The 12,392-nt window shown below is 34.0% G+C and overlaps 3 protein-coding genes across 3 annotated transcripts in view; 2 read left to right on the top strand and 1 right to left on the bottom strand.

The window, feature by feature from the left end:
- Positions 1-4,572, top strand: part of LOC129565658 (probable cytochrome P450 304a1) — a 16,629-nt gene extending 12,057 nt beyond the window's left edge. Inside the window, exon 9 of the mRNA XM_055440769.1 lies at positions 4,554-4,572. Coding sequence (XP_055296744.1) covers positions 4,554-4,572 — 19 coding nt within the window. The remainder of the gene's footprint in view (positions 1-4,553) is intronic.
- A 700-nt stretch (positions 4,573-5,272) lies between these two features.
- LOC129566498 (probable cytochrome P450 304a1) lies at positions 5,273-7,432 on the top strand. The gene is made up of 8 exons (XM_055442516.1): positions 5,273-5,480; positions 5,550-5,582; positions 5,671-5,843; positions 5,968-6,089; positions 6,152-6,302; positions 6,370-6,484; positions 6,558-6,738; positions 6,823-7,432. Exons 1-8 carry the CDS (start codon positions 5,300-5,302, stop codon positions 7,265-7,267), a joined length of 1,401 nt encoding a protein of 466 aa, XP_055298491.1. The 5' UTR covers positions 5,273-5,299; the 3' UTR covers positions 7,268-7,432.
- An 8-nt stretch (positions 7,433-7,440) lies between these two features.
- LOC129566492 (dynein axonemal assembly factor 5) overlaps positions 7,441-12,392 on the bottom strand; it is a 7,762-nt gene continuing 2,810 nt past the window's right edge. Inside the window, exons 1-6 of the mRNA XM_055442502.1 lie at positions 10,166-12,392; positions 9,775-9,964; positions 8,442-9,504; positions 8,030-8,348; positions 7,768-7,962; positions 7,441-7,677 (exon numbers count right to left, since the gene is read on the bottom strand). The exon at positions 10,166-12,392 is cut by the window's right edge and continues 2,810 nt beyond it. Coding sequence (XP_055298477.1) covers positions 7,556-7,677; positions 7,768-7,962; positions 8,030-8,348; positions 8,442-9,504; positions 9,775-9,964; positions 10,166-10,793 — 2,517 coding nt within the window. The 5' untranslated portion in view covers positions 10,794-12,392 and the 3' untranslated portion in view covers positions 7,441-7,555. The remainder of the gene's footprint in view (positions 7,678-7,767; positions 7,963-8,029; positions 8,349-8,441; positions 9,505-9,774; positions 9,965-10,165) is intronic.

Here is a 12,392-nt window from a genome sequence, read left to right on the forward strand (position 1 = left end):
AATGGCACAAATGTACACAGAGCTTGCAACGAAGTACGATGTTGGGGACAATATGGCCGAAACGTATGCAGCAGCCATGTTCAATTGAATGAAACACAGAAGATACCATCCCAAAAATGTATTAGTATCAAAAGGAACACTGATGACGAATGGAAGTGTCCATTTCGTGATGTCATATTGTCCGGTACAAATACAGTAAATGGAATACAATAAAACGAAGAACACAAGCGATACGTGGAAAAAGAAGAAACTGCATATCACTTTTGTGTACTTGCGACACTTTTGCTCGGCTTTCCAATAATTTGCGTATATTTCATCATCACGGTCTAATTTTGATTGGAGGATTTGAGAAGTTATCATAGTTTTACATCAATGAAAATAAATTTACTTTATGAAAAACCATAGAATTACCTTGTTTATCGACTATTTCTTGCAGGTTGAGATGCAAAATCTTAATTTTCTTCATTTGAAGTCCAGTGTTAAAGAACATTCCGAATGCTACTATATTTGCACAAACTATAAAACTTGATTCAAAAATCAGTTCAAAGTTCGGCCAATGCAAATAGACGTAAATCGCGCTTGATATGATACTAAAACCAAATATTATGAACATATGGTAGTAGCTACTGATGGACGTGAAAAATTCGTTGGTCGGTTCGGTCAAACGATAAGAATAAAGTCCGACTTCGCTCATGATCCATTGATTAAATTCAAGTACATTGAATTTCGCCATTTTATTCATTTTTGTGTTGAATTTGATCGGCGTGCACTGAAACTTAATATTTTGATGAATAAAAGCTAACACTTGAACCAATTTTGTATCAATAACGAACCAATGACAACTGGTAAATGATGAAGAACTACTGGAAATCGGTCTATTTATACCTTTCACCGACTCACTATAATATTAAATACTTGCATGAAAAAAACAATACAATTAGTAACGGGCTGTTCTAAATTAAAAACGTATAATTATCAATGAAAATTCTTAGAAAAGTGTGCAAAGAACGTGTCACTCAAAAGTGTTCTTCCAGATTTCTTTTTGATATAATTGGTCAACAATAAAGTTATTTCACATCCTGAATACTTATTTTTTATATGAACGATCGATAGTTCAACTGGGAATATTGCCATAAAAGTGTCTTCTCAAAAAGAGTTCTTGTCTATAGACACATTAACACTTCATTCAATTAACCCTCTAATGCATACAACCGCCTTTAGACGGGCAACATTTGAATGCCAGTATAACGTGAACCGTATGTCGGATCACATTGCTTCAAAAGGCATTTCTATTCTCTAAGGTGTCCTCTATAATTTCGTCTTTTGCATTATTCGTCTACATCAAGCGGTTTTTGTCTGAGTTATAAACAAGAATGTGCGCAAAAACGAAAATTTGACAAAATAAATCATTCTCTTTCAAAATTAGACATATTTTTGACACTTTTAAACAATGGATTTGATTGTTCTCTGATTTATGTCAATCGCACTTCCTGACTAAACCGCTTACCTTCGCAGTGAAGCAATTTTTTACTAGTGGCTTCTCCACATTTACGCGCTCATCACTTAATTAAGTACTTTTGAAAACATTGTTCGTAGTATTTTGACATTTCATTGATGTTCGTTGTTATGAAACGTGTTTGAGTTTTTGGAATAAAGTGATGAATTTTCGCGACACCATCGCGGTCTGAAGTTGTCCATAATAACTGAAATTTTTTCCAATTTATCCATAGATTTAAAGTTGATTTTGTTAGATATTCACTAACGCAATAAAATCAAACCGAAATACTATGTACCAAATAGAAAATAATGTGAAAAACAGTTGATCAACAGCTGATTCCTTAAGGAGGCACTATTGACATTAACTATGCGATTGTACATGTCAGAGAGTTGCTTAAGTATCATTAGATGCTTGAGTATGTGCATATAACTTCGATCAGTGAATAAGATATATTTTTGATTATTTAAATTTATTTTTTTATTTTTATTACCTTTTAAATTTGAAGGAATTAAATAAAATTAATTTGATTGCTATAAGAAGTTTATTTATTCAATTTTGTATGTGTATATTATGTAATTGGCGAGTTTCTTCAACCCTCTAATGCATACAACCGCCTCTAGACGGGCAACATTTGAACGCCTGTAGAACGTAAACCGTACATCGGATCACATTGCTTCAAAGTAATTAGCTTTTTATTCGTCAATGATTTCTCTTTATTTTTGTCTTTGGCAATAATTGTCTATGTAGTGTGATTGTAAAGTTATAAACAAGAATGTGTGCAAAAACAAAAATTTGACAAAATAAATTATTCGAACTCGAAATAAGACACATTTTTGACACTTTTAAACAATGGATTTGATTGTTCTCTGATTTATGTCAATCGCATTTCCTGACGAAACCAAGAAGAATCCAGGATTATGAATATTTTTTTAATTGTTTACGGCCAAAAATCAACCAAATACCAGTACTTCCAGCCAAGGGAAAAATTAATGCATTAAAGGGTTAAGGATGCACTTCTTCGGTATACGAATTTGACTAATGCGAATCGATTCTGAGATATTGGATCAAACGTCTGAGATTGTTTACTTTGCAATCGCTTGAATTTAAAACATTTTTTGAACAAATTTGAATTTTTACCATAAATTTTAAATGGAATTAACAATAAAAAACTGGCGATACTTAATATAGCACTAATAATAATTTAAAGCATGTACTTTCGCAGTGTTTCTGAGCTGTCAAAAAGTTTCGTAGTTTCAATTACGCGCCCGCGTAGTCGAAACACTGCACGGCTACGCTAAACCGTAAGGAATTCGAGATAATGAATATTTTTTTTAATTATCTATGACAAAAAATCAACCAAGTACCAGTACTCCCAGCCATGGGAAAAATTAATGCATTAGAGGGTTGAAAAACCATTACAATTGTTAAACTCCAAATTTAACATCCAACAACTTCAGTGAATAAATAATAAATAAACTCTTTTAAAGTTGCAGATTGAGGTTTTAAAAGGAAGGTGGCAATCAAAAGACCGGTGTTATTTTTCAACAGAACCAATTTATTAATTATAAAATCAATTGAAAATTCGGTAATTTTCTTATTTTTCACGTTTAGACCTTTGTGACAATCCTTTGATTCTTCAGATTCCTACAATTACGAGCATTTACCACATATATCGATAAATCATCGTATTCAATTTCAAACCTTATTTGAATTATTCACACTTGTAAGGAGCAATCAGAGTGAAATAAGCCATTCCAAATAAATGAAACCATAATATTTCGAGGAAAATAACCATTTTGTCATTGGTTTATGAACAATCGAGTCGAAACACATTTCATCCATCACATGAATCAGAACCATACAATTGGAACACGTATAGCTTTAGAATAGCGATTAAATTTGAATTGAAGGTGATTCGTTTTTTCCTTCAAATTTAGTTCACTTCATCATCAATTTTTTTTTTAACATATTGATGACATCAACCATGATATAATTTACGCCTGAATAAATGCTATCGTAACTCATCATGTGTGATGAATTTGCAATTGCTGCTTCTTGAACGATACACACAGATTAAATTGCAAGCAAAGTACGAAATTATTCTTTTTATAAAGAACCAAATCCAAAAGACAATAACTCATTGAACATGTGTTGTATTTGAATACATTCAACAGTTTTTTGAATGACATCTTTTTGTGTTGGGCCTATCTCAATGCAAAATTCGTTGTAGTTGAATTTGTCGTTCTCTGAGCAAAAATCTGAGTCAACGTTGAATGACTCTCATGAAATTGATGATAGTGTTTACACATTCCCGTTTGTACAATTCATTCTCTTGAAGTTACTTTGTTGCGATGTGCTCAACTTGTGGAAAAATACAAATCGATTTACATGTAAATTTATATCTACAACTCAAGTTGTTACTCAATACACATATTGTTGCAATACTTCCGGCACAGAGAACTCGCCCCAAGATATATCGGCAGGCAATCAGAAGTCGTAATCAATTCTGATATAGATAATAATATTTACTATGATGCATGTCAAAAGTCGCGTGAGTTCAGTATGAGTGCTTACAAAGTATTACTTTGAAAGTAAAAAAAACCAACAAGCACTTACAAATCGAAATATCAACGTCAAATGGGATATCAATAGATTGTTCATTCCTTATGCCCATGTGTTTACTTGAATCGATTTATTCAAAATTAATAATTAATATCAATATTTGTTCGATTACAACACTTTCTTCAAAAGTTCATACAATAAATTGATCAATCATTTGGTATTCGAAATTCAAATTTGGAAAATACAATTTATTTGCGCTTTATTTTTTATCATTATTTTATTGATCATGCAGGATCCCAAAACACTATTTAAAAAGTTAAAAAAAATCATTTCGATATTAAGATCCTCTTTGATAAAGCGTTCCTTTCAAAACATAGAAGAATAGTATCTCTCGTAAATAATCGTCGATAAAATCATATCACTACTGAAGTGAATAATCGAAATATCGTTGGCTAGCACGAGCCGACAAACTGGTTGCACCTGCAAATTACAGGTATCCAATCTTGAATTAAATTATACTTATTGTTTTAGTGCTTTCGTCAATCGGACAATATAAGAGGTGATCATTTCCCTGTTGTTTCCCCAGTTTCTTTTGATTTGAGCTTCAGTGCTAAACTGTTTGTGTGAATAAACTGAACATTCCCAGTGGGAAAAGTGAATGAAAAGTTTAAAAAAAAAATGATTTCTCTCATTTTGGCCAACTTTTTCTTTCTGGTTGTAGTATATAATATATATGCGTACCTATTTTCGAGACCACCCAATTTTCCACCGGGTAAATTGAAATTATTTCGTTGAAAAATGGTTTTTGAAACAAAATAATTCATTGTCAGTAAAATTCTTGCAAAAAAAAGGAATTTGACATCAATCAAAAATGACCAATTTGCAGCTGAATTATGTAAAAAAAAAAATTATATAATAAAAAAATCGTTCATTTCAGGACCACCGAAAGTGCCATGGTAAATAAAAATGTATCTATTCGCAAATTGACCGGAGTTCACAAAATTCGAATGCATTCCCATTTCAAATCCTTTCCAACATTCTACGCATTCTTCGCGAATTTGTCAAATCCAAAATTGTGGCAGCTTATTAGTTGTCATTCGCAGTAACAAAGCATAGAAGTGGAAAATTTGCAAAGAATTCGCAGAGAATGTGCGAATCTGTAACAAAATTGCAATGAAACAGATAAATTCAATTGATTCAACTCACATAAATACCCATAGGTTTGGAAGCTATATTTTCATGCTGTTGTTAAATCACAAGGACTTGCATTATGCCGTCAATCGAATTTGTCAGTTTTATAAAAGTACTGTGATTGGGATTCATTTGGGCCAACATCCGGTTGTTATTGTGAATGACAGTGAAAATGTGAAAAAAGTTTTGAATCACCGTGATTTCGATGGCAGACCCGATATTTTAATGGGTAGATAAAATGACTTTTGGTGATTTTTCTTTAAATAAATACTCTTCAATAATGGTTATAATATTCTAGGTAGGATGAGGCATCCTGAATTGGATTTGCATGGTGAGAACGTATGAATCGAATGATAAAGCAATAAATTTAATTAATTTTTATTTCTTTCGTTAAAATGGGACATAATTCAAAAATGCAGGAATTTTTTTCACGGATTCTGCTCTTTGGCATGAGCAAAGACGATTCGCTTTGAGATATTTGAGGGACTTTGGGTTCGGGAGACGATTTAATTCCTTGGAAATCGAAATTCAAATCCAAATTTCTCAATACATTGATATTATAAAAAATGGAGCGAAATTTTCACACGAAAAGGTAATTTCGATTCGGGTTTATTTTCTACATTTGCTTGAATTTATCTTTTTATCATTTTTGATTCTAATTTGGAATTCAAATGAAAAAAATGGCTTCAATTTCCAAATTCTGTTCATTTCAAAAGAAATACTTCGAAGATGGTAAAATGTTGATGCCGTATGCAATTGGTCCATTGTTTGGGAACTGCCTGTTGGCCACATTGCTGAATGAGACTATTCCGAGGAAAAAAATGGATGATCTTTTCAGGTAATTTTTAATCCTCATAAAGAATTTTTTTCCAATCAATAATGAAATTCCTTTTTATACAGAGCGACTGAAAATTCCTTTATATTCCAACGAAAAACGGATGACTATGGAAAACTGTACAGTATCATCCCAAGTTTTGCGAAATTTTTTCCCGAATGGTCGGACTACAGAGCTGGTAGAGAATGTTCGGTCGACCTGTATCACTATTTCAAAGTATTTTTTTTTCCATTGAATATTTACCGAGTTTCAGCTTTATTTACTCATACATTTTATTTATTAGGAAATTGTTGATGAACAAATTCGAACCTTCGACGAAAGCCATGAACGACACTTTGTCGATATGTACATTAATAAATTACGTGCGCATGCTTCGGATCTAACAACACATTTTTCGTGTAATTTCATATTTCGTCATTCTTCACCTTCGAAAAGAAAAAAATAACAGATATGTGTCTGTTTGAATTGTAGATAGCCAAATGGTGTTGACATGTGTTGATTTCGCCTTGCCAACCTTAACAACAATCCCGTCGACAATCACATTTTTGTTCCAGCAAATTTTCCAAGAGCCTGAAGTACAGCGCAAAATTCAAGCTGAAATTGATCATGTCGTTGGACAAGGACGACCACCAACGTTGGATGATCGCATCAAGTTAGTTTAATCTCTCTTTGTGGTTTAAAAAAACTTTCCGTTCAACTGAATGTGAAAATGAATGCAAAAATTCTTTCGTTGCAGTTTACCATATACAGAAGCGTGTCTCCGGGAAATAATGCGCTTTGAAACGTTAGTACCATCTGGAATGCCACACAAAGCATTGGTTGACACCAAATTTTTAGGATACACCATTCCAAAGGGAACGATTGTAATGCCTGCTCTTGATGCAGCCATGAAAGACTCTAACGCTTGGGATAGTCCATACAAATTCCGACCAGAACGATTTTTAGATGCATCGGGAAAGTTATGTTTGAGCAAAGACATTTCATTGCCGTTTGGAGCTGGCAAACGCCTTTGCGCGGGCGAGACTTTCGCACGGAATATGCTATTTCTATTCACAACTGCATTTTTGCAAGCATTCAGCGTCAAAGTACCCGATGGCACGAAACCGGTTAAATTCAGTGAAAACATTACCGGCACTATCCGCACACCAAAAGACCAATGGATCGCAGTTACGGTACGTTAGACATAAGATAATTATAATTCTTGGATTCGTTTGAATTGAAACTGGGTTTTATTTTAATATTTTCAATTATAAGCATACCATATTATTCGGGAGTATTTTCAATGGCCAAATGTGTAATGTTGTTAAATTAACAATGAAAAATGTGATTTTTTGTATTTCACACTTCAATTCTGTTTTTTTTTCTCGCTCCATTTTTTCTTTCTTATGGTAATTATTCAATTTTTCTTATTTGATATGAATTAGTTCTTCTTTCCTATCATCTTTTGCCTTTGTTTTGTTCCCTCCCTATCATTCTAGACGCAATTTCTTCAATTCATTGATAACATCGTTGTATAGGTAGTTACTCGGTAGCTTATTGGTTTCGTTTTCAAACACAACCGGGTGTTTCTTTGCCATCATTGAAAGTGAATCTAAAAAGAATGCACAATTTGAACTCGAGAATTAGCTCTTTTGAGTTCCAAAAAGGTGGAAAATAATAAAATTTCTGATAATTATTTTACCCAATAAAATCGGACGAATTTTAATGAAAGGATCATCGAGATATAAAAACAAACGAGAAATAACTGCTTCAGCCAAAGTCGAATAACTGGTTTCACTAAACAAATCATCGGTGCGGTCTACTTCAAGCAACGGTAAACATTCAATGGCAAGACTTCTAACATTTGCGCATGGATCATCCAATCGGCTCAGAATATCTGTAATTTTTCAATCATTGGATCATATCATGAAATTGTTTAAACGATTCCAATCACATGTTCAAACCTATTGTCAGTTGTCGATAGTCTTCATATGGAAATGGTCCGGATTTTAAAATGCAACGAATCGCATAAGCTCTGGTTATTGCCAATTCATCTTCAACCAATGAAATGAAATGCTTTGCTAGGCTTGGAAATATTCCACGAGCTTCAGTAGTACAAGAGTATCCAATGGAACAAAGTGCTTGAATTGCCATCGCACGAATCGATTCCGCATTTCGACCAGCTTTCCATACTAAAGCTGGTTCCAGAATATCTTTTATGAAACGTGTTAATAAATCCAAGGCTTCTTCTTCCATGTTCTCGTGATTATAATCCAGGAATGCCTGAAAAACGCCATTTTATTGGTGAAAAAAAAAATCGGAAAAAAGTTCATTCTGAGCGATTCAAATGGCATATAATTAATACAATTCACTCACCATCGAAACACCAGAAAGAATTTTAATTTGTGCGTTTGCCGTGCTGTTGTCCAGAACCATTTTAACGGCTGATTGAGTTGAATCGAAGTACTCTTTCTGAAAGCCGCACAATTTTATGCATCCGAACAGCATGACAATTCGTTCAGATCGTTCCGAGTGTTCGCAATCCAAATCTTCAATACCAATAATAATGGCCTTTGTGTATTTTCCTTGCAAAACCACACGATTCTCGGGTGTTCTACAAAATTGTTCATATAACTGCAAGCCTCGGTTTGTAATTTCTTCATTTTCGTGTGCATTTGACAGGGCGATTGTTTTCACCAGAATTTCAAATAAGTATCTTTCTTCGTCAGCAAGTAAATTTGACGATGACGCAATATCAGATCGTTCGTTCATTTCAACTTTATCCAAAAGGATTTTAACCATTTGTTCGATGAGATCGAGCAAAACACTTTGATGAACTTCATTTAAATTGTGACACATTTCCGAAGTGGAAATAAGTTTTGCAATTTCTTCGATGCTATTTTGCTTCTGTTCAAGTTCAGCGCCAGCAAATAACGAATTGAAGCATCGCAATATTCCCAAACACGATGGAAATTTCTTGAGATCTCTCATTGCGTGCTCCATCCAATCGCTATAATTTAGTAATTGGCCCATTAAAAATGCGACACGTTTTGCCTCTTTCACGACACTATTCTCATCATCTTGACATGCCTTCGCCAAGACGGGAAACAATTCCATGAATTTACAGGTGAAGGCTTTTTCAGCAAATAAAACCACTTCCCAGAGTAGTTTTAAGGAGTGCAATCGAACGGGCTCTTTCCAATCTTGAATTTCTTTGACGATTATATTGATCATACGGAGACTTTTTTGCACTAGCGCTCGACATCCGAGGGTTGGACGCTTTTTAGCTACCGTTTCGATATAGTTTGAGCAAGGGTACTCGTGATCGATCAACTCAATGCGCTGTAATTCCTTTTCATTTTCTTCGAAATATTGATCACCACAATGAATGAATAGCAAATTAATCTCTTCACGAATATCGGCTAAGTCATCTTTTAGGCTATGGATAGTGGAAATTCAATTGGGAAAGAAGAACATTTTTAAAAAGAGGAGAAAAGAGAAAAATAAAGTAAAATGAAGAAATTGGAAAGAATATTGAAAACAACTAAAGAAATCAAACAAAAGAAAAGTTGACATAAAGTCGAGAAGATGAAAAATGAAAAAAAAACAATGTTTCAATACAAAAATCGACCGATAAAGCCACAGAATGCTAATTTTCAACGGACCAAAAAAATACATCAACCTAGAACAATACAAGAAAATAAATTACCAGCATAAAACCAATGGCACAATTCGTTCAAAGAATGAATATCGATCGCGAAGTTGCATAAGCCATTTGCAGCCAACAATGCCGCACATGCGACGAACAGCGGCCACTGAGTCGGTTAATAGCGGTGAAATCGAAACAATGCTCTGCACAAGTTTATCGTTTTTGTTGTTAATATACAAGCCAACGATGCCTTTTCCAATGCGAAAGAAATGAAAAAATAAAAATAAAATAAATTAATGTGTCTGTACACAAAAGCGTGGAAAAAAGAATGGGAAACGAAGAACAAAGACGGCATAATGGAAACATCAACGGGCCAATAAATTTTTTAATGAAGATTGAGTCGTTAACATGATATTTCAATTAAAAAATAAATCAAACATTAAACAATCACCTAGCGTTTCAACAGCTGTTGTCCGTGTGGCTGATTGCCGATGACACAACAGTGCGATTAATGGATCGACCAAGTTTTCAGCTCGAATATAAAAACTGGGTGTAGCGATGGCTAGCAATTGAATCACTTTGCAGCATTGTCGATGTGCGTTTGCATATTGATTGGATAGATTTCTAATCACAATATCCATGACATCATTATAAACTCGCATGAGGAAATCTTCATCTTTCGACTGAAACTTGTCAACGATTCGGCCCACTTGTTCCAGCAATTGCAATTGCACTTCTTCACTCTCCTCAACAATTTCCGGTAGACCAATGCGTCGCCTAATCGTTGGCAGAATATAATCCAAAAAGAATTCGTTGCGTCCATCAAAGCGGCTCAACAACTCATTTACAATCAAAATAGCCAGTGAACGCGTCGATTCAAATCGGTCCGTGTAGCATTTTACCAAATGCAAATAAGTTTGATCAAGTAACCTCTTCAAATCCGCATCATTCGTTTGTTTCGATACAATTTGCAAGAGTTCTTTTAACGCAATTTGGCGCTTCGATTTTTCGCTACTTTTAATATTTTTACACAGCAATTCCAACTCTAAATTACGTTCACTTTCAGCAGAAGAACCCATTTTTTGTACAAATGTAAATATTTTTCTGATAATTGTTATTTCTCGCGAAATGCGAACTTGTGTTTCAAATTCAGTTCGACAACTAATTATTTTCGGTTGCTAGAAAATGGTTCATTTGTTTCCATGGTTGTCATCGCATTTTGTTTATTTTATCAACGATGGTTACTGCTTGACAACTGCTTTTCAAACGACATTGTTTACTATGGTTGCTGCATCACAAAACATATGTCAAAATGTTTGTGTCGCCGCCAACAAAAAGTAGCTCAATGTTTACTGTGCTTGTGTGTGTGTGTGTGTGTGTGTGTGTGTGTGTGTGAGTATGCGATGCAAACAGTGAAACGGAATCACAATAGAACATTTGGTTCGATTGAATTTGGTTATTTGGAAGACGTACAAAAAGCGATTCAAACCGAAATTCTTTTTTTGGCCAACCGTCACAATACCCAATTATATTTGAGTATGAATGTGCTGTACAATTGGATAATTTCATTGCTAATAGCTCTACAAATGTCAACACATTGTTTCGCTGTTGAGAGCTAGAGAGGTAAAAAAACTCATGAATTGATCCATTGTGTTGGGTAAATCTGCAACAAAAGACACCAAATTACCGTGGTTGACATGCGCTCGTGTTGATAAACGAATGATCGGATTTTTTTTTTAGAAGAACATTGCCATTCACTGGAGGGAGCTCAAAATGAAACTTCAGATTCGTAAATAAATTTGGTTTATTCTTAGGAAAAATTTTTTTTCTTCAATCATTCTGTTTTTTTTTTCATTTTCTTTCGCTTTCTTTCTATGCGTTAAATTATGAATTTGAAAATTGCGGTCGTTCAGCGTGAGAATTATGTGTTTTTTTAACGATTTCTCATCTCTTTGATTTCATAGATATGAAAATAGAGTTTATTGCCACGTTAGCAGCCGGTGCAAAATCGGTTTTGATGACGATACTCATATTAGACCGTTCGTACGTCAGCTGAATGTAGCGTGTGTTCGTCATTTCGGAATAAAGAGTTCGTAAAGTTAAAACGTCGTTAGGTTCTTTCAGCTAACATATTTATCAACAAATCAATTCAGTCAAAAATAATTCCGTTTTGCGGTTCGCTCAAAAATAAAGTGTGCCTATAAATTATGATAGTTGAACTTTAGCTGCCGGACAAATTGATTCCAAACCGTGCAGACGATGTGTTTTGAGACAATCTCTCCGAAATGATACCCAATGAAATGGCATCATTATAATTTGATTTTGCGGCTGATTTTTTGTTGAAATATTCCCAATCATTTTCTTTTATTCGACGATAATATATAGTTGTGAAATATTATTGTTAATTTATTCATCAAAATTTAAATTCGGCAAACGAAAAAATCAGTTGCTGTTTCATTTGCGTTTTCTAAAAATCTACGGAATTTGTGCACGTTTGCTCGATTCGAGATTATGATATTTGCTTTTTCGTTGTTCACATTTTCGATGTGATGCGAAGCAAAGAGAAACGGTTTTGCGCAACGTTATTTGGCAAATTGTCATAAATGTCATAAAGACCACAAAATAGCGAAGAAGAATTCATTTGCGCGAGAGAGAGAGAGAGAGAGAGAGAGAGAGAG

This window comes from Sitodiplosis mosellana, unplaced genomic scaffold, assembly GCF_009176505.1.
Source record: "Sitodiplosis mosellana isolate CC-2019 unplaced genomic scaffold, AAFC_SMos_1.0 Smas_scaffold_3, whole genome shotgun sequence".
Taxonomy (NCBI): domain Eukaryota; kingdom Metazoa; phylum Arthropoda; class Insecta; order Diptera; family Cecidomyiidae; genus Sitodiplosis; species Sitodiplosis mosellana.

What these genes read in the sequence shown, in the direction of transcription:
- LOC129566498 (XM_055442516.1), top strand. Translation starts at nt 5,300, where the DNA reads ATGCTGTTGTTAAATCACAAGGACTTGCATTATGCCGTCAATCGAATT. An exon ending in TCCTGAATTGGATTTGCATG is followed by an intron (nt 5,583 to 5,670) that starts GTGAGAACGTAT and finishes TCAAAAATGCAG; the next exon opens with GAATTTTTTTCACGGATTCT. An exon ending in AAAATGGATGATCTTTTCAG is followed by an intron (nt 6,090 to 6,151) that starts GTAATTTTTAAT and finishes CTTTTTATACAG; the next exon opens with AGCGACTGAAAATTCCTTTA.